Here is a 21,359-nt window from a genome sequence, read left to right on the forward strand (position 1 = left end):
GAGGGTTAGATTTAAACATTATCTTTATTGTTATTTGGGGAAATGGTTCAGGAGTGTCCTGCGTTGGGTGTGTTAGGTGTGGGTTAATGATTAGTGAAATTAAGATTCAAGGGATTTTTTGTCTTTTTAGCTTCTTCGAGGTAGAAGTGGCATTGGTTAATATTTAGCAATAACTAATCCTTAAATGGATAAACTCTTACCTCTTACTGTTTAGGAAGGCATTTTCTTTCTTTAGCTTTTTGGAGTTTTTTTTCTCCAGTAGTTGATTCATTGAAATTAAAGTTTTAATTTATGTACAAGGTACAATTGTAGAGATAAAATATGTACCTTAAAAAAAGACAAAAGAAAAAATAGAACAGAAAAGGTAACATAGCTTACCAAAGGGATTTTTGGGAACAATTTGTAATTCCTCTGGGTACTGGAAATTACCTTTATATTTCTGGAAAATCAATCAACTACTCCCAAACAATAGAGAATCAACTCCCCCTGCTGACAGAATCTAGGAAAACATGACACATAATATCAGACAGAAACAAGCTGGCTGCGGACAAGCTTTAATGACCTGATTTATGATTCAGTATTGATTGTAAACATCTAAATTCTGCCATTAAATTCCGGCAACTGCACCAAATCATTGGCAATTCTGGTAGTGCTTCCTGCCAGCTCATTTCAACTGCTTTGAGTTTCTTAATATAATAATGATGAGGTAGAATTTACATTCCACTTATGGTATTAATTTTACATTTCTCTGAATGAAAAGGGTTAGAAGGTTGTAAAATTGAACATTAAATGAATCGGAGGAGACAGTAGTGCAATATATGACTGCCCTAAAGACATTGTGCAATGCCTCATGGGATTAATGTTGAGTCTCATTTCCTGCTTTTACAGGATGCAGAAGAAGCTGTCAGAATTGCAAGGGAAATTGGTAAGTCCTTAAATTAACTTTGGTAGGGTTTCTGTGTCTTTCAGTAGACACGGTTGAGTCAACATGTAATAAGTAATTCCCATAGAGCAAATAATATTTTAATAGTTTCAGGTTTTGATTACTTGTTGCTCTGGAAGAATTTATCAGTTGAATTACCAAATTCTATTATTAAAGGAGACTTTAAAGAGTAATTTGACCTTAGCTATGCATAGCTCTTTTGTAAGATGAAATCACATGCCAATTCAAAGAAGGAATTGTCTTAAGAATTCTTAAGATTGGATATAAGTTTAATGTCATTTTATATGTACATAGTTGAATGTAATTTGTTAAAATTAAGGACATTTGGATTAAAAGGAAGATACCACATTTGACATAGTTCTTAGAAAAAGTTTTTGCCTTTTTCTAAGATGTTAGGTATCAACTTAATCTTGCTGTATGGGAAAGATAAAATAGACAGGGAAATTAGAACTGAATGTTCTGAATTGTAATAAAAGGTAGACTGGAAGACCTTTTAGTGGCTGTTTTACATATACTTGTATTTGGGCAGTGTTTCCCAACTTTTTAATTTTAAAAATATTCTTGGTACTCATGAGAACTATTTTTGGTATATGCTAATTGAGAAGATGTGTAAGGGCATGCTATTATGGATTAACAATATTGTTAAATGGCCAGGCGCGGTGGCTCACACCTGTAATCCCAGCACTTTGGGAGGCCCAGGCAGTCAGATCACGAGGTCAAGAGATTGCGACCATCCTGGCCAACATGGTGAAACTCTGTCTCTACTAAAAATACAAAAATTAGCTGGCATGGTGGCGCGCGCCTGTAGTCCCAGCTATTCGGGAGGCTGAGGCAGGAGAATTGCTTGAACCCAGGAGGCGGAGATTGCAGTGAGCTGAGATCGCACCACTGCACTCCAGCCTGGTGCCTGGCAAAAGAATGAGACTCTGTCTCAAAAAAAATTGTTAAATAACTTTACAGGTTTAAAATCAAGTCAGTGATTGTATATATTTGACAGAAATTTGTACAGAGGTGAAAGAAATTGGGTAATGCTTGTAGTCAGCAATCCCAGCATCTTCTCAGCATTCCTGCACTCCTCAGTCCAAGCATCTCATCACACCACTCAAACATTTCTGTAGGCCTATTTTCTCATTAAGATTATTTAGATCTATTTTCTGCTTCAAGACAGCATTTGATTTGGCAGAGTTTATATAGTTGTGATATATAGAAATATCTTATTGGTCTGGAAGTGACCGCTTCTACTATTAAGTGTATTTTTGGCAAATGGGGCAATAATCTAGCTTAGCAGATCTTTTGTGACCTGAAAAGCAGCTTGGCTTATTGCATCCTTGCTTCTGGTTAGTTCTGTCTAAATTATTTGGACTTTGCTCATCATTAATTGTGTTTTATTGTTTGCTTTGCAAAAGTCTATTTTACTGATAAAGGTCCTGGATTTAAGACCAGACCATAGAAAATCCTATGTTATCTGACTGCCTCATCTCTTTATTAATTTTTTTCAGAATCATCAACATTTCAAAAAGCATTTCAGTATTTCATAGGAACATTTGCGAGACTGCTAAATAAATTGGACTGTATGGAACTGATTCTGTGACTTCTTTGTTGAGAAAAATCTAAAGTTTCTGTCCATGGTTTGAAACCACTGGTGTTCCTCATTGCCTGAGAGGCATATAATATACCTACTGGCTTTTGAGGATAGTTTTCTAAAATAGTTTAATTTCATCCTGTCAGACGCCTTTACATTTAAAAAGCCCCTTTTCTAGTTCTAGTTTAGATATTATTAACCTCATTGGATATAATACTATTATCATAATAATATCTACATAAAAAAGGACAATATTTAGAGAAACTTAGGGAAATTTAAAAAAAGGACTAGAAGCTGGACACGGTGGCTCATGCCTGTAATCCCAGCACTTTGGGAGGCTGAAGTGGGTGGATCACAAGGTTAGAAGTTCAAGATCAGCCTGGCCAACATGGTGAAACCCTGTCTCTATTAAAAATACAAAAAGCTGGGTGTGGTGGTACACACCTGTAGTTCCAGTTGCTCTGGAGACTGAAGCAGGAGAATTACTTGAACTCAGGAGGCAGAGTTTGCAGTGAGCTGAGATCGCGCCACTGCACTCCAGCCTGGGAGACAGCAAGATTCCATCTCATAAAAAAAAAAAAGGGATTAGAAGAAAAGCTACAGTCACACCACAGTGCCACATTTTGAATGGTGAATCTTGGACTCATGAGCATTCCCTTTGTGTAAATGGCAGGTTTTGGATTGCTTTGCTTTGTTTCATGCCTTTTCTTCCACTTTTTTTTTTTTTTGAGACAGAGTTTTCACTCTTGTTGCCCAGGCTTGAGGGCTGTGGCTTGCTGCTCACTGCAACCCCTGCCTCCTGGGTTCAAGCAATTCTCCTGCCTTCGCCTACCAAGTAGCTGGGATTACAGGCACGCACCACCATGCCCAGCTAATTTTTTTTTTTTTTTTGTATTCTTAGTAGAGTCAGGGGTTTTACCATGTTGGCCAGGCTGGTCTTGAACTCCTAACCTCAGGTGATCTGCCCACCTCAGCTTCCCAAAGTGCCAGGATTACAGGTATGAGCCAACACACCTGGCCATCTTCCACTTTAGTTATAACCTGTGGTCTTTAAGATAACCAGTTCATCATGATGGGCCTCTCTAACCAGTTCTCATCGCTTTGCTTTCCTCCCTCACTGTATTAATGCTGTGCTTTAACTCCTTTTCATTTTTTCCTTCTGAGGTTACCTAATCTAATCTAAGGTCTCTTTTCTTTGTATTTGGGCACATCCTGTACGACTCCTTCCTCTTTCCTATCTTTCTTCTAGTTCTTGCCCAAATACTCTCTCTCACTTGTGAAATAAACGATAGCAATCATGGCTATTAAAGTGCTAGTGTTTTGCTTATGCTGAAAGAAAGGGAAGCTGTAAAATTCGAGGTAAAATAAAATATAAAGAACTAGGGTCATCAGCTCTTAGAAAGCTTTTGGAATTTCCCTGAAACTTTCTTCTGAATCACCTCAGAAGCCTCACATAAAATCTTTTCCTTGAAGTGCTAGTTTCTAAAATAAATTATGTTTTATTAAAGTCTGTTGGCTTTCTATATTATTTGATATTTTATAAGTTTTTTACTACTGATTTTATTGAGATATATCACATTTTAACTATGGTCATGATTTCATGGGAAAATGTGTTTCTAGTTCTAAACAACTGAATTATAATTAAACCTTTGAACCTATCCATATGTAAGTTGTTGATTGTTCATGTATTATGCCTCTTCCTAGATTTCTCTCTTTTACTTCTTTCTGTGTTATGTGGTGAAAGTGAAATTCATCCAGTTTTATGTGATTTCCTCTTCTCTCGTGTCTTTGCTTTTCTTCTGGAAAAGCAAAGTAGGAAACTCACTGCATTGAGCATTGGTGACTTAAGTGCTCTTCATGTAATGGTAGCTCCAGTTTATGGAGCATTTCTTCCTTCCAAAGGCCAGACACTTTGGAAATGTTGTTTCTAATGCTAATTCTTGGGTTTAATTATTTTCATTTACATTTAAGGAAACTAATGATTGGGAATGGTAAGTAATTTGCTCAAGGTCAGGAACTACTGAGTGGTGGACCCTGGTTTAAATTCAGGTTTATTTGGTTCCAAAGACCACAAACTTTTTATTATACTTTGTCTAAACTAATGGGATTAGAGGATGGCAGCTAAAATGTGAGCGACTGCTTTGTGTAAAATACTGTAAGTGAGTTATATGTGGAACTGAAGAAGCAGACAGTCTCCTATCCTTGACGAGGTGAGAGACTGTTAAGACTTAATATGTTACTTGTATGTATTTGTTTTTTGGACTACCTGGTTTCCCTCATTCTTGTTCCTGACTTTTTCCTTGGACCTATCTAAGTTTAGAGATACAGAGCTATTGATCTTCAGTTTGTCTTTAACCTCAGTGATAGACAGCAGTAATCAGTGAGCCTGATTTCCACTGAAGTTTGATCTTTTTACTGGACCAAAGGTCCTTAATACAATCAAGTCAAAATTGATTTGTGAAAGGAAAAGAAATTATAAATACAAAACCTATCTTTTAATGACTTCCAGATTATTCAGATTCTTTTCCTTTTCTTGTCTTTCTCACAATCACAAATCATACCCAAATTACATAAAAACATTTTTTTGATTCACAAGTCTACCATACTGCAAACTACTTCTCCCAGAATTTCCACATCTCAGTAAGTGCCACCCCTTTCAGTCAGGCCAAAATGCATAGTCTTTCCTGGATGCCTCTTTTACTCATCATCCTTTGTAATTCCATCAATAGGTTTTGTCAGTTCATCATTCAAAATACATCTTATATACACTGTCTTCATTACCACCACTGTCCTCCAAACTGCTGTCTTTTCAGGGACTATGGCAATAGTTTCTTCTTTTCTTAAACACTTCACTTAACTGACAGCAGCGAGATATTTAAAATCTTTAAACAAGGACACATTTTGTCTCATCCCAGCCCATTTCTGTCTTAAATTCTGTGATGACGCCATTGAACTTAGATAAAAATCACAATTCTTTATCCCCATAGGATTTGACACCTGCCTTTCACTCCAGTCTTATTTTATACTACTCCCTTCTTTGCCTACTATACTTCAGTCACATTGGCTTACTTGAACACAGAACATTTCAGGGCCTTAGGATAAGTTTTTTTTTTTTTCCTTTTACAGGGTGAAGGGGAATGGTGGGACCTAGAAGACTCTTGCTGATGTCGTCACATAAATAGCTCCTTGCTGTCTTCCATATCTTAGCCTGAATATCATGTCTTCAAGAGAAGATGCTCTAATACTGCCACCCAGTCATTCTGTCTTACAACTATTTTCTGAATTTCTGCATAGTATTCATGACTTGCAGATATTTTTCTTATTCATTAACTTTCCCCCAAATATTTTGTTTTGAAAAATTTCAATCATACAGCCTTTGGAAAGAATTTTTTGCAGTTTATACCTGTATAGCCAACACCAAGATCCCACTATTAATCTTTTTCTAGATTTGCTTTATCACTTCCCTGTTAATATACTAATCCATTTTATTTTTGTTGCATTTCAGAGTAAACTGCACAACCAGTATATGTTCCATTAAATACTTCAACATATGTGTTATTAATTGAATTCAGTATTTGTATACAATTTTGTTATTTTGATGCCAAATTTGCACACAATATAATGTGAACAAATCTTAAATCTCCATTTGTTGATTTTGACATATGCATGTATATAACTTGGAACCCCACCAAGATGCTGAACACACTGTTACCCTAGAGAGTTCCCACATGATCCTTCCAAGTTAGTTCTCACCCACCCCTTGGCCCTGGAGGTAACCTGTTCAGATTTTTCTACTAAAGATTCAATTTTTAAAAATTAAGATAAATTTTTATTACTATAGAATTCAACATTTCAAGGTGCACAGTTCAGTGATTTTTGATATATCTACAGGGTTTGTAACTGTAATTACTATCTAATTTCAGAACATCTTCATTATTCCCCAAAGAAGCTCTGTACTCATCAGTATTTACTTCTTATTTTCCTTTCATCCTGTTCCTGACAGCCATTAATTTACTTTCTGTCTCTACGGTACTTATTCTGGGGATATTTCATATAAATGTAATCATGACATATGGACTTTTGTGTTTGGTTTCTTTCACATAGAATAGTGTTTTTAAGGTTCATCCATGTTCTGCCATTTATTCCTTTTTACAGTTAGATAATTCTCCATTGTATGTGCATACTACATTTTGTTTATTTTTTATTTTTTTGAGATAGGGTCTTGCTCTGTTGCCCAGGATAGAGTACAGTGGTGTGATCCAAGCTCACTGCAGCTTCAATCTCCTGGGCTCTAGTAATCTTCCTGCCTCACCCTCCTGAGTAGCTGGATCTACAGATGTGTGCTACCATGCCCGACTCATTTTTGTATTTTTTTTTGTAGAAATGGGGTTTTACCATATCACCTAGGCTGGTCTTGAGTTCCTGGGCTCAAGCGATCCACCCACATTGGCCTCTAAGAGTGCTGGGATTATAGGCATGAGCCAATGCACTTGGCCTTGTTTATCTGTTTATTCATCTATAGATGGACATTTGGATTGGTTTTACCTCTTGGCTGTTGTAAATGGTACTGCTATGAACATTTATGTTTATGTATTTGTTTGAATACCTGTTTTCAGTTATTTTGGGTATATTCTTAGAAGTGAAATTGCTGGGTTATATGGTAATTCTATGTGTAACATTTTGAGATACTAGCAAATTATTCTCCATGGTAGCTATCCCATTTTACATTTCTACCAAGAATGTATAAGGGTTTCAATCTCTTCATATCCTTACCAACATTTGTTTGTTTCTTTCTTTTATAAGGAAAACTATTGCCATCTTAGTGTGTGTGTAGAGTAATATCTTATTGTGGCAGAAGAATGAATGGATAAAATAAATATGACCCAACTATATGCTGCCTAGAAGAAACTCACTTTAGATGCAGAGACATAAATAAGTTGAAAATGAAAGGATGGAAAGATATCCCATGAAAATAGTAACTAAAAGAGAGTTGGGGTAGCATACTAACGTCAGACAAAATAAACCTTCAGTCCAAAACTGTTATAAGAGACAAAGAAGGTCATTATATATTGATTAACAATTATAAATATATATGCACCAGAAAACATAGCCCTAAAATATTTCAGATAAACATGGACAGAATTGAAGGGAGAAACAGACTGATTCTTCAGTAATAATTGGAGATTTTAATAGCACACTATAAGTAATGAATACAACATCTAGAGAAATCAGTAAGGGAGGGAATAGAGGATTTGAACAGCACTATATACTAATTAGATTTTATGGGTATATACTGACCATTCTACCCAATAACAATATAATGCACATTTTTCTCCAGTAACTATTAAAAGAAAGGGGGAAGGAGTGATAATTGAGTTAAAATAATTGCTAAGAAGAAAATATAATAACAGGAGCAATATCTCATAAAGTGTTGAACTTCACTTACAATGTTTCCAAGACTTAGTTTGATATAGAAATATTTTACCCAACATGTACTGATTTATATTGATGGATTGCTCTTCTCTTAAAACAGTATAGGATTCTCTGCAATACATACATTTTATTTTTCTTTGAAAATGATTGCTTTATATTAATTTGGTTACTATTTTATAGTAAAATTTTTGTTGTTGTGGTGGTTGTTTTTTTTGAGACAGAGTCTCATTCTGTTGCCCAGGCTGGAGAGCAGTGGCATAATCTCAGCTCACTGCCTCCCAAGTTCAAATGATTCTCCTGCCTCAGCCCCCAAGTAGCTGGGGCTACAGGCACTTACCACCACACCTGGCTAATTTTTGTGTTTTTAGTAGAGACAGGTTTTCACCATGCTGGCCAGGCTAGACTCAGACTCCTGACCTCAAGTGATCCACCTGTCTCGGCCTCCTGAAGTGCTGGGATTATAGGCGTGAGCCACCTCATCTTGCTGGTTATTATTTTATAATAAAATTGACCATGAGTTAGTTTTCTTTGTATTTCTAATACTTAATGCTTTTTATAGAGTATATATTCAGCAAGTGGTTATTTGGAGACTGAATCAAAATAAAAATGTGTGTGTTTGTGTGTGTGTGTATATATGTGTGTGTGTGTAGAAATGAATTAAGCAATCACATATTTTAAAGTTCTTTTATAATATTTGTAAACCAGAATTTGACTGTAATTTTCTCCCTTTCCCCGCTTAATCTTCAATTTTATAATAGAAATACCTGGAAAAAAGGAATATTAAGCAAAACATGATAAACTTTCAGCAAATAGGTAATTGAAAAAAAGGAAGATCTAGGATTATTCAAATAAATTTAATATGTTTTTGTTAATCACTACTAGTCATCAATTTTTGTAGGCTGTCCTTGTGTTCATTAGGCTGTACTAGTGGAAATTTGTAGGAATCTAAGATTCAAATATATGAAAGTCTTTTTTATTTTCTTTCTCCCACTACCCCCTGAAAGTCTTTTACTGAACCTTATTGCCTTTACACTAACCTGTTCCCATGACATCTTACATTCTTTGAAAGTCTGACTCTCTCATTTGACTTTTTTTAGTCTTCTGACGGCCTCTGCTCAGTCTCTTTTTAGTGTCTGGGGATTATGGTAGTCCTTTCTTTTCTGCCCTGGCTGTTTTCCTTTGCTTATTTTTCTCATCTTCCTTTTGACATAATATAACATTTTTTTTTAAGTTGCTTGTGTTGCTTTTATAGGACCAATAGTTCATATTTAAGAGGGATAAAAATACATGGCTAAATCTAAAATCTTTTTATTTTGTCTATTTATTTCATGCAGCTTAGAAAAACTTTCACATGTTATATGTGACTCTGGGGTTAAGGTTATATGGAAGAAACCTTTGAAAAAGCATGACAAGTTATACCTTCTTCATAATGTTACAACTTGTTAATTTATTTGGCAATTTGGTCTTCAGGAGAAGACATTTAATGTTTAAGGATATTGAATAACAAATGGCAAAGGAAAAGTTATGTTAAAGAAAATGGCTTTAAAATAATCTTTGTGAAATCCATCCAAGAATGAGATGTTTATTTTACTGTTTTCCTATTATTGAAGTGATGTGGTCATTTAAGACTAGAAAGATATTCCCTGGGAGATAGGAATGTGTGTTCCGTCGTCTTCTTTTTTTTCCCCACTGGGTGCTTATATTTTCTTTTATTATTCCAGCATGCACATTCGAGTTTAAGCATAATTTCACAAGTTCTCTTTCTGTCTTTTACTGTTAGATTTGCTGTTTCTGCCTCTTTTTTCAGTCCTTCGTCTTCCTTCTCTTGTTTTATTGTTAGTCGTTTGTATTTACTATTTTTTTCCTTTTTCTGTTACTCTGTTGGAAAAGACTGTGCATAACAGTCAGGCAGGAATGTGGAAACACATTGTAATGTGAAAAAACATTGCTTTTTTTGTTTGGAAACTTCCTGCCTATGAAGCCTTTTGCTCTTATCTGTGCACTGAAATGCACTGATTTCTGATCCCTGGAGCAGAGTTATGGATCTAGTATTTTTTATTTGCCTGAGTAGAGAGAAGTAATAGGCAGGCAAAATCAGTTTTGCCTTTTTCTGCCAAAAAAATAGTGTCATGTGTTGGATTGCTTAGTGTGTAACACGTTTTGATTATATATTTATATGTACAATATTGATTCAGTCTTATTTAAATATATTTATATAGTTATTTGTATATATGTGTATGACAAATTGAGGAAAGACTGTGTGTGTGTACAGTAGTAGTAGAGATATTAATAAATCATAGACTCCAACACATACATGTTTACTGGTTACTAGATAATTAGACTCTAAATAGTACTGATGCAAATGTGCATCACCTTAGTCCGAAGTGTGCCAACTCGAATGTTACTCCAAAACTAATGATAATGATGAAACTAAATATAACTATTTGTGACTTAAAGAGAGCAATAGAGTCAGTGGAAAACTATGATCAAATGAAAAATGAGTACTGCATTGATAATAGACTATTTTCCCCCAATTTGCTTGAATTTTTAACTACCTCCTCGTTTGCATCTACAGCGGCAGTTTTTCAGTGTAGTCACATGACGTATGGCAGCCAAATTTCTCAGTAGCTTTTGAGCTAGATTCCTTGGAAAACTCTAGTAATATGCTACATTTAATTAGAGTTGTGCAGTTGTCATTAGTTCACCAGAGCTCGACTGTACCACATTTTTATTGCCCTTCCCCTGTGACTTTAAACAAAACAGATTCACTTTTTCTTCATTCTGTATGTCAGCTTCTCATCTGTCAGGTTGCAGGGTGAGAAGGAGGCGTTTTCTTCTATGCTATCCTTATTTGGTGGCTAAGGTTAATGAAGGTTTCACTATCTGCAATGTCATAGATCACAGAGGCAGGACATAAAGAAGCCTTAATTTTGATAATCAGCAATGGGACATTCTTCATGACGAGGTGTTCACTATTACATCTCATTGTGTGGTTTTAAAATTTGCAGATCATCACCATCATCTCCTAAATATTTATTGAATTTATCTACTTCTCTGCATTTCTACCGCTATTCTCTTTGTTTAAGTTAGTGTCATCCCTGGCCTACTTCACTGCAATCGCCTTCCAAATGTATTCCTCTTTTCATAGCTTGGAATCCCTTGGAGGTAGACATTGGACGTTATTGGGGGAAATACTTTCGGGACCAATACCTAAGGAGGAATGAAGGAAGCTGAGCTGAGGGAAAAGTTGAATTGATTCTCTCTCAACAAAGGCATCCGCTAATAATTTAGAGAGCTGTGAATATTCGTTGGTCTTTCTTAGTTGTTCCAAGTTTGGGCAAGATGATTCAGCCTTTATATACCCGTATCAACTAACTACTGGGGGTGGGCTGCCCCTAGGAAGGGGCATGACCTTAGGCAGAAAGTCGAGGACAAGTCAGCTGTTGGTTGACAGTACTTTCAACAGTTGAGGCAATGTCCTGAACTAGGGTTCTGGGCAGAAAACTGTACTTAATAACTTTGGTATATATTTTTCATGATTGTTCATTTCTAAGTATTTTCAGATTTCTGCTGTGATTTTTGACTCATGTGTTATTTAGTGATGTATTTTAATTTTTTGAGATAGAGCCTTGCTCTGTCATTCAGGCTGGAGTGCAGTGGTGTGATCATGGCTCACTGTAGCCTTGACCTAGTAGACTCATGCGATCTTCCCACCTTAGCCACCGGAGTAGCTGGAACATGCCACCACTCCTAGCTAACTTTTGTTGTTTTTATAGAGACAGGGTTATGCCATGTTGCCCAGGCTGGTCCTGAATTCCTGGGCTCTATTGATCCTCCTGCTTTGGCCTCCCAAAGGGCTAGGATTACAAATATGAGCCACCATGCCAAGCCTAGTGATATCTTTCTAAATAACTGAAAAAAATGTTAGTTTTTTTTTTTTTTAAATTACTGATTTCTAACTGAATTGCTTTGTGGTAAGAGTATCATCTTTTTCATTGAAAACCTTTCAGATTTGATGAAAATTGCTTTATGGCTAAGGAATAAGTCACTTTGAATACATATTCTGTATGTTTCTGAAAAGAATGTATATTCTCAAATTATTATATGCAATGTCTTATAGATAACTCAAGAGGTCAGACCTACCAATTAGGGTATTCAAATCTTCTAGTGATTCTTTTTTTTTTTTTTTTTTGAGACAGAGTCTCACTCTGTCACCCAGGCTTGAGTGCAATGACACAATCTCAGCTCATTACAACCTCTGCCTCCCAGGTTCAAGTGATTCTCCTGTTTTAGCCTCCTAAGTAACTGAGCTTACAGGCATCCACCACCGTGTCTGTCTAATTTTTGTATTTTAGTAGAGATGGGGTTTTACCAAGTTGACCAGGCTGGTCTTGAACTCCTGACCTCAGGTCATCTGCCTACCTCGGCCTTCCAAAGTGCTGGAATTATAGGCATGAGCCACCGGGCCGGGCCTTGCCTGAGTGTTTGTTTGTTTGTTTTTTGAGACTGAGTCTTACTCTGTCCTCTAGGCTGGAGTGCATGGGCATGATCTTGGCCCACTGCAACCTCTGCCTCCCAGGTTCAAGCAATTCTCCTGCCTCAGCCTCCTGAGTAGCTGGAATTACAGGTTTCTGCCACCACACCTGGCTAATTTTTTTGTAGAGACAGGGTTTTACCATGTTGGCGAGGGTGGTCTCAAACTCTTGACCTTAAGTAATCTACCCACCTCGGCCCCTATAATCCCAGAGTGCTGGGATTATAGGCTTGAGTCACATGCCCAGCCACCTTATTATATTTTTGGATATTTGATTGACCCATATATGAAAAAGTGGATTTTCCAATTTTTCATTGCTTTCCTGTTTTTAGATAAGATAATAGGTATATTACAGTGCATCGTGTCTCCTTGGCTATTAAAACATAATGACTAATTTTTGGTTTTCAAGTCTAATTTTATGATACTTGTATTCCTAAACAAGCTTATTTTTGTCTTATCCGTGTATCATTCTTTATCTTTTTCATCTGCCAGTGAACTGTTGGTTTAGTTGTGTCTCTTACAAGTGCATGGATTGGATTTTTATTTTATTTTATTTTATTTCTATTCAGCGTGGTGAAGCTTGTCTTTTAGCTGGACAGTTTAGTCCATTTATATTGTATTTAAAACTATATTTATATATATATAATTATTTTTTTGGGTGGGGTGTTTGTTCCATTGTTTGGATTCAGTTTTCTCATCTTTCTTGGCTTCTTTTTGATGATGACTTAAAAAAAAATCTCTTGTTCTTATTTTATTTTTTCCCTCCCATTCCCCCTCCACTGTGTTGGAAATTTTATATTCTATTTCTGTTCTTTCAGTGTTTGCTATAGAAATTTCAACTCGGAGACCTTCCTTCAGGTGTCCTTCATCCTTCTCAACATTTAGTGTTGTCAGTGTGTTGGATTTTAGTCGTTCTAACAGGTATAAAATAGTGTCTCATAGCTTCGGTTTGCAATTCCCTGATGACATATAGTATTGAGCATCTTTTCATACTGTTATTTGCCATCTGTGTTTCTTTTTGATTGAGGTGTCCAAATCTTTTGTTCATTTTTCAGTTGGGTTGTTTGTTTCCTTATTGTTGAGTTTGAAGAGCTCTGTATATTTTAGATAGAACTTATTTCTTAGGTACAGATTTTGTAATATTTTCTCCCAGTCTAGGACATGTGTCCTTTATTCTTTCTTGAGACGAAGTTTTGCTCCCCTTGCCCAGACTGGAATGCAGTGGCATGCTCTTGGCTCACCACACCTCCACCTCCCGGGTTCAAGCGATTCTCCTGCCTCAGCCTCCTGAGTAGCTTGGATGAAAGGCATGTGCCAGCGCACCGGCTAATTTTGTATTTTTAGTAGAGACAGAGTTTCTCCATGTTGGTCAGGCTGGTCTTGAACTCCCGACCTCAGGTGATCCGCCAGCCTCAGCCTCCCAAAGTGCTGGGATTACAGGTGTGAGCCACTACACCCAGCCTGCATCTTTATTCTTTTAAGAATGTTATTTGCACTGCAGAAGTTTTTATTTTAATAAAGTTAAATGTGTCCGTTTTTAGTGGTTTGTGCTTTTGGTGTTATATGTAAAAACTCATTGCTAAACCAAAGTCACCTAGATTTTCTCCTATTTTTCTCTAGAAATTTTATAGTTTTGCATTGTATATTTAGGTCTATGATCCATTTTGAGTTAATTTTTGTGAAAGGTATAAGGATTGTGGCAAGATTAATTTTCTTACATAATGAATATCCAGTTATGCTAGTACCCTTTGTTTGGAAAGACTATCTCCATTGAATTGCCTTTGCTACTTTGTCATAGTTTAGTTGACTGTATTTGTCTGGGTCTATTTCTGGGCTCTTGAGTAATTTGTCTGTCTTAGACCATACCACACTGCCTTGATGACAGTGGCTTTATAGTAAGTCTTGAAGTTGGGTAGTGTTAGTCTTTTGAATTTGTTATTCTTCTTCAATATTGTGATGCATATTCTGAGTCTTTTCCTTTCCATATAAACTTTAGAATCAGTTTGTTAATATCCACAAATAACTTGCTAGGACTTTGATTTTAATTGTGTTCAATCTGTAGATCATGTTGAGGAGGACTGATACCTTAACAATACTGAATTTTCTTATCCATGAACATGGAGTATGTCTACATTTAGATTTTCACCCATTTCTTTCATCAGAGTTTTGTAGTTTTCCTCATGGATACACTACATATTTTAAGATTCATGCCTATTTCATTTCTTTAATGCTTATATAAATGATATTATTTTAATTTCATATTCCAGTTCACTTCTGATATATAGGAATGTGCTCATCTTTTGTATGTTAATTTGTATTCTGTAACCTTGCTGTTATTGCTTATTAGTTCCAAGAATTTTGTTTTTCTTGCTTATTTTTTTGGAATTCCTTCATAGACAGTCATGTTATCCACTGGTGAAGACAGTTGTATTTATTCCTTCCCAGTCTGTTAACTCTTTATTTCCTTTCCTTGACATCCTCCATAAGCTGGAATCTGCAGTCAGATGAGTAAGAAGGGGCATTCTTGCATTGTTCCTAATTTTGCGGGGAAGGCATCTAGTTTCCTGTCATTAAGTATGATGTTAGCTGTAGGCTTTTAGTAGATATTCTTTATCAAGTACAAGAAGTTCTCTTTATTCCTAGTTTGCTGAACTCAATGAGTGTTGATTTTTGTCAAATGCTTTTTCTACATCTATTTATATGATCAGATGATTTTTCTTCTTTAGCCTGTTAATGTGATGGATTACATTAACTGATTTTTGGATGTTGAACCAGCTTTGCATTCTAAGACTAAATCCCATTTGGTCATGGTGTATAATTCTTTTTATACATTATTGGACTTTTTCTTTTTAATCATTTTATTTTAATATCGAAAAATTTAATTTAAAAATTGTTTTTTTCTGTTTATCTCTTCAACATGTATATATTTTTTCTCTAAATCACTTTACATGTTTGTAATAGCTGTAACTTACAATAGTATTTGTAACAACTGTTTTAAGAGTCTTCATTTCTGGGTTTATTTCTGTCAGCTATTTCCTTCTGATATGAATCACATTTTGCCCCTTCATATATCTCTTAATTGTTGGTTATAGGCATTGTAAATGTTATATTATGTGTTTGGATTTTGTTACCCTTATTTAAAAGGTGTTGGCTACTCAGTCTATGGAGCAGCCATTCTTTTATTCCTTTGCTTTCTTAATAAACTTGCTTTCACTTAAAAAAAATAAAGGTGTCGATGTTTAGTCTGGCAGGTATATTAAATTTGTTTAGGTTAAGGCCTTTTAGGCTTTAAAAAAGTTTTCTTAGGGCAAGTTTAGCATAGCCCTTTCTGGTGTTCTGATTATCTTCCTATTACCTACCTTCCTACCTGCCTTCCTTCTGATTACATTTCCTATCCTTTGGTTCATAATTTCTATTTCATTATACGTTGTTGGCTTTTTTTCATAGTATAATGTAAACCCATGAGAGATGTAGGCAGGAGAGAGATACTATCATATATGTATCTTAAGAAAATTTCGCTGACCACTATGAGGCTTGGATGGGGCAACTGTAGTAGTAGGGAGTTCTGCTAGTAGGCCATTTCAAGGGTCCTGGACTGTTGGTAGTTTGTGTATGTATTATGATTAAGTGTTAACGATAACAGAGATAAAGAAAAGTGAATAGATTTCATCTTGTAAAATAAATAATGTATATGAGTTTCATACTATCCAGAAGTTGTACTCTTACATGTAGATCTAGTCAGCTCTTATACAAAGTTCCAGACAAGAAGTACAAAAAAATGCAAAGAAACATTGTTATACAAATAGAACAGCATACAGTCTGGATGTCCATTCACAGTGGAGTGGATAATGCTGCAGTATGTTCGTAGGCGAAATAGATGACAGCAGTAAAAATAATGACTTATAGCTACTCAGATTATGAACCAATACATTTACTTAATAGCTATTACTTTGCATGTTATTCTTTAGGCAGTTTCAGCCGCTGCAGAAACAACAAAGAAGACAGGCAAAGATCTTTGTCTTTATGTGTTTTTTACTCATTTTGTAGTGAACAATGTAGACATTATTAAAGTAAGAATCATTAATCTTCATTTTTACTAGTGGATGAAAATTGTTTGGGTATAGGATAGTCACAGCTTCAGAAGTGTCAAGCTACAGATAATTTGCCAAGAAAAAAAATGGCATGCTTTCTGTGAGGAAATTTAATGGATGCCGTCTTAAGTAATCAAACTATCAGTTTGGGATAAATTGATTTTTTATTTTACTTTTGATGTGATGGAAGAACTTGAGGATACAATATCGACTATGTAGTATTTAAGATTTGTAGTATTTTTTAGTATTTAAGAGCGCTTCCCTGCTTCATCAGCACAAAACAACAAACCCATACCTACCCTTCTGGGGAGATTGAGGGGGGTGCAAATGGCAAGTGAACTACTTTACATTAGAGGAGCATAAAGAAATGAAACAAAGCAACGCTTACTGTTTGATTTCTATGTAATTCTCATGCACAACCTTCATCTAGGGATTTCCTTCCTTTATGTCCTAGTTCTTTTTTGGAGTTGGGGGGTCTTTTCTGAGGCCCTATTACCCTTTATGAGGACCTATTCTATCCATCAAGAGGACTGTACTACTTCTTGAAATATCTTTTGTTTTTTTTTTTTTTACCTTGGACCTTCCCTTTAGGAAACAAAGGCCTTGCTGTTAATGATAGGTGTTTTGCAATTGGTTTTAAAGAAGACCTTCATTCCCTATCACATCTTATTTTTGATCCATGAGAGATTTCCAATTAGTACCGCTAAATTAGGAATAAGACATTCCCTAAGAAATACTTTTCTTTTCCCTTCTTTTTATTTTTCCTTTCCCATTAGTTAGTATAGTCTGTGAATTTTTAATTCAAGAAATTATAGGGGAAGAAACCACATAAGATTCTTTATTATACGGCTTACCACTATTGCATCAGTACGGTGTCATTTTATCAACTTTTAGGTTACCAGGTTGTGCTGCCATGGGTGGGATGGGTTTTGCTTGAAAAGTGATGTTATGTACTATGTCTTGAGTAGGTAAACATGGCATTATCAGTTGGTCAAAAAAGATAGTTCTTTTTAACTTGGAATCCATAACTAAATGGAAAATCTCCTAAGCTCCTAGAATCTGCCTTCATTCATCCCCTTATCTTCCACATCCAAACTGTCCCTGACTCTAGTCTTTGTCTTTCTCACTATCTCTGTTGCTTCCTGGACTGCTGCAAAGGCTTCCTCACCAGCTCTTTGTTTCTACCTTTGCCCTTTTACAACTCATTCATTGCACCGCAGCCAAAGTGATCTTTTAGGATGCTGTATTAGGTACTTCCATTTCCTGTATCACACTTTCCAACTTGTTCCTTCTGTCTCGGCTCATCCCTCCTCATTGCTTTTCAGAGTGCTCTTTCTCTCGTGTCATTAGGTTCAGTTTAAATACCAGTTTTCTTGAAGAAGTATTTTCAAGGAGCAGTAACTATCACTCTCAGTTACATTTATTCCCTCCATGTTGTTTTATTATGGCAGTCATCACTGTCTTACATTCTATATAAGACATGCATGTACTTATTTATTTGTATAAATATATGTATACATACATATATAAATACTACAGCCTTGACTTCCTGGGCCCAAGCAGTTCCCCCAGCTCAGCCTCCCAAGTAGCAGGGATTAGAGGTGTGAGCCACTCCACCCGACTCACACATGATGTTTAGATGCATGGATGTTTGTATATCATTGTCTGCTAGATAGCAGGGAGTTTTCTGAATTGTTGGTCTTTGTAGCCCACAGAGCCAGATAAGGCTCATAGTGTATATTCAGTAAACATTTTTAAGCTGATGAATATGAATTTGATGGTAGAGTTAGAAAGAAGACTGCTTGCTTTGTGGTAGAAAGTAAGACTCACTGGTAGCTGGGAAGTGAGAGGCCCAGAGAAGATATCTTGCCCTGCACTTAAACTTGCCCTTGAAAACTGAGTAGAAAAGCAGGAATGGAAACCCTGTAGTACTTTGGTAACTTAGGTTTCTGTATTTTCTTCAGGTATTTTCTCATATAGTACTTAGTAGATTTCTTTTTGGAAGCCTTGGTGCCTCTTTTAATGTGCAGAAGGGAGTAAGGAATGGAGACTGTCTCGGTGTTGGAGGTGGAATGTCGGTAGGGGAGTCACCACTGTGTTTGGGATGAGGGAAGGTGGTAGCAGCAGGCATCCAATGAGAGGACCAGGAAGGTGAGGAAAAACTTGGGAAGAACACTAGGGCCTGATTTTTTTGGTTTTTGTTTTTTTTAAAAGCAATCTCTTCCTACTAGGATATTTACCTCCTTTTAAGAGCCTTGCAGAATTTGTGTTTTGTTATGTTCTTTGTATTGGTCTGTTCTTGTACAGCTAATAAATACATACCTGAGACTGGGTAGTTTATAAAGAAAAAGAGGTTTTATGTGCTCACAGTTTCACATGGCTGGGGAGGCCTCACAATCATGATGAAAGGTGAATTAGGAGCCAAATCACATCTTAACATGGCTCCAGACAAGAAGAGAATGTGTGCCAGAAGGGAAAATACCAGACACTTAAAAAACTATCAGATCTTCGGCTGGGCGCGGTGGCTCAAGCCTGTAATCCCAGCACTTCGGGAGGCTGAGGCGGGTGGATCACCAGGTCAAGAGATTGAGACCATCCAGGTCAACACGGTGAAAACCCATCTCTACTAAAGATACAAAAAATTAGCTGGGCATGGTGGCGCGTGCCTGTAATCCCAGCTACTCAGGAGGCTGAGGGAGGAGAATTGCCTGAACCTAGGAGGCGGAGGTTGTGGTGAGCCGAGATTGCGCCATTGCACTCCAGACTGGGTAACAAGAGCGAAACTCGGTCTCAAAAAAAAAAACTATCAGATCTTGTGAGAACTTACTCACTGTCACGAGAACAGAATGGGGAAATCATCCCCATGATTCACTTACCTCCCACCTGTCCCTTCCACAGTGCATGGGGATTATTACAATTCAAGATGAGATTTGGGCGGGGACACAGAGCCAAACCGTATCATTCTGTTTCAAACATATGTCAGCTGAAGAACATAAAATTAAACAAATACATTACATACAAGAGCCAAGCACAGAAGTAAGTGCTCCAGTGGATGAGAAAATGTGATAGAACATTAGTGAAAATTTCATGTCCAGATGAGCTAAGTGAGGGGTAACATGCACCATCAACTTGATCATTTCTGATTTTTCCAGGAATACCAACCTTTGACTAAATCTGTTTTTCCTTCCACTTCCAGTTTACTTATCTTAATTAGAGTGGTAAGGACACAAGAAAGTAGGGATGAGGGACTGGACTGTTTGATATTTAACATTGTCTATGTGGATTATTCTTTTCCCTCCTCTTCAGATGTCTTAAGTATTATTTCTCTGTGGTGTGGTGACAGCATATGTACTGCCTGAAATCTAATGACCTATTTGGTGTAAGAAGTTAAGTAGAAAACCTTACTGTTAGATTATTTCAGAATATAGCTCAAGGATTATATTACGAGTTAGTATCAACCAGGTTCAGTGGCTTATGCCTGTAATCCCAGCACTTTGGAAGTCCAAGGCAAGAGGGTCACTTAAGGCTAGGAGTTCCAGACCACTGTGGGAAACATAATGAGACCCCATCTTAAAAAAAAAAAAAGAAAATTTGCTGAGTGTGTTGGGGTGAACCTGTTGTCCCAGTTATGGAGGAGGCTGAGGTGGGAGGATTGCTTGAGCCCAAGAGTTCAAGACTGCAGTGAACCAAGATCGCACCTCTGCACTCTAGCCTGGGTGACAGAGCAAGGCCAAAAAAAAAAAAAAAAAGCTAGTCTCACTAACTTACACCAGTTTCTTCCTCCCTCCCAACCTTTTTCTGGTTTGTGAGATTTTGGTCAGGGAATCTTGCCTTCCTGGTTTACATGTATTCACAGGTCTAATGCTGTGATGACAGCAGCACTGGGAGACCACAATGCCTTATCATATATTGCCCCATTCTCTAATGACTTCTCACCTTTTCTGAACATCTAATAATTTTTTGCTGACAAATTTTTGTATGTGTCTTGTATCCCCAGCTTGTTCCTTGTGAGCAAGAACGATTTCCATGTCTGATTTTGAAATTCACAAACACGGTATAGTCTAGGGGCCATAGTAAATGACTAAAATGAGAGTAGTACTAGAGCCAGAAAAACTGCAAATTTCTTAATCCTCAGAGGGAACTGGATGTAGTAGAGCTGTTGGCTGTCTCTCAGCTCTTGTGCTTTCCTGTCATATGGATCATTTGTGATGATGCATTGATAAAATACCTTTTTTGAGGGGATGAGGGTAAGGATCTATTAAGTTGTTGTAAACAGGATTTTGCAGGTATACCAGTATCAAATTTTTAATTGGGTTTCTTCTCTCCCCTAAAATAGGCTAATTCTTCTCTACCGATTTTATTCCGATTATTTTATGCTTCTTGTGAATGAGACAAATGCCATTCTTGCCACTCTCATGCAGGATTAAAAATCATGTGTAGTCTCCTGTAGAATCAAGACTCAAAGCATGCGCAATCTTCCATACTTTGCCGCATCTGTGTTTTCTATTGTCTTTTCTCGTACCATCCTACAGATAACTCTCTGTACTTCAATGGAATTGTTTTAGTCATTCCTTAAACTTGTCCTATAATCCCCACCTCTGTTTTCTCCACTATTCCTGCCTGAAATGTTCAAATCTTGCTCATTCTTCATAGCATCATTTAAATGCCCCCCCTTCCCTGCCCCACTGCTTTTTTTGAGATGGAGTCTTGCTCTGTTGTCAGGCTGGAGTGCAGTGGTGCAATCTTGACTCACTGCAATCTCTGCCTCCCAGGTTC

The 21,359-nt window shown here is 36.7% G+C and overlaps 1 protein-coding gene across 11 annotated transcripts in view; it reads left to right on the top strand.

Moving 5' to 3' along the window:
- Nucleotides 1–21,359, top strand: part of PCCA (propionyl-CoA carboxylase subunit alpha) — a 433,256-nt gene that overhangs the window by 132,793 nt on the left and 279,104 nt on the right. For all 11 annotated transcript variants that reach the window (XM_054246197.2, XM_035293344.3, XM_002742504.6 and 8 more), the window contains one exon: nucleotides 889–925. In XM_054246197.2, the coding sequence (XP_054102172.2) occupies nucleotides 889–925 (37 nt within the window). The remainder of the gene's footprint in view (nucleotides 1–888; nucleotides 926–21,359) is intronic.

The sequence above is a fragment of the Callithrix jacchus genome, chromosome 1, assembly GCF_049354715.1.
Source record: "Callithrix jacchus isolate 240 chromosome 1, calJac240_pri, whole genome shotgun sequence".
NCBI lineage: Eukaryota > Metazoa > Chordata > Mammalia > Primates > Cebidae > Callithrix > Callithrix jacchus.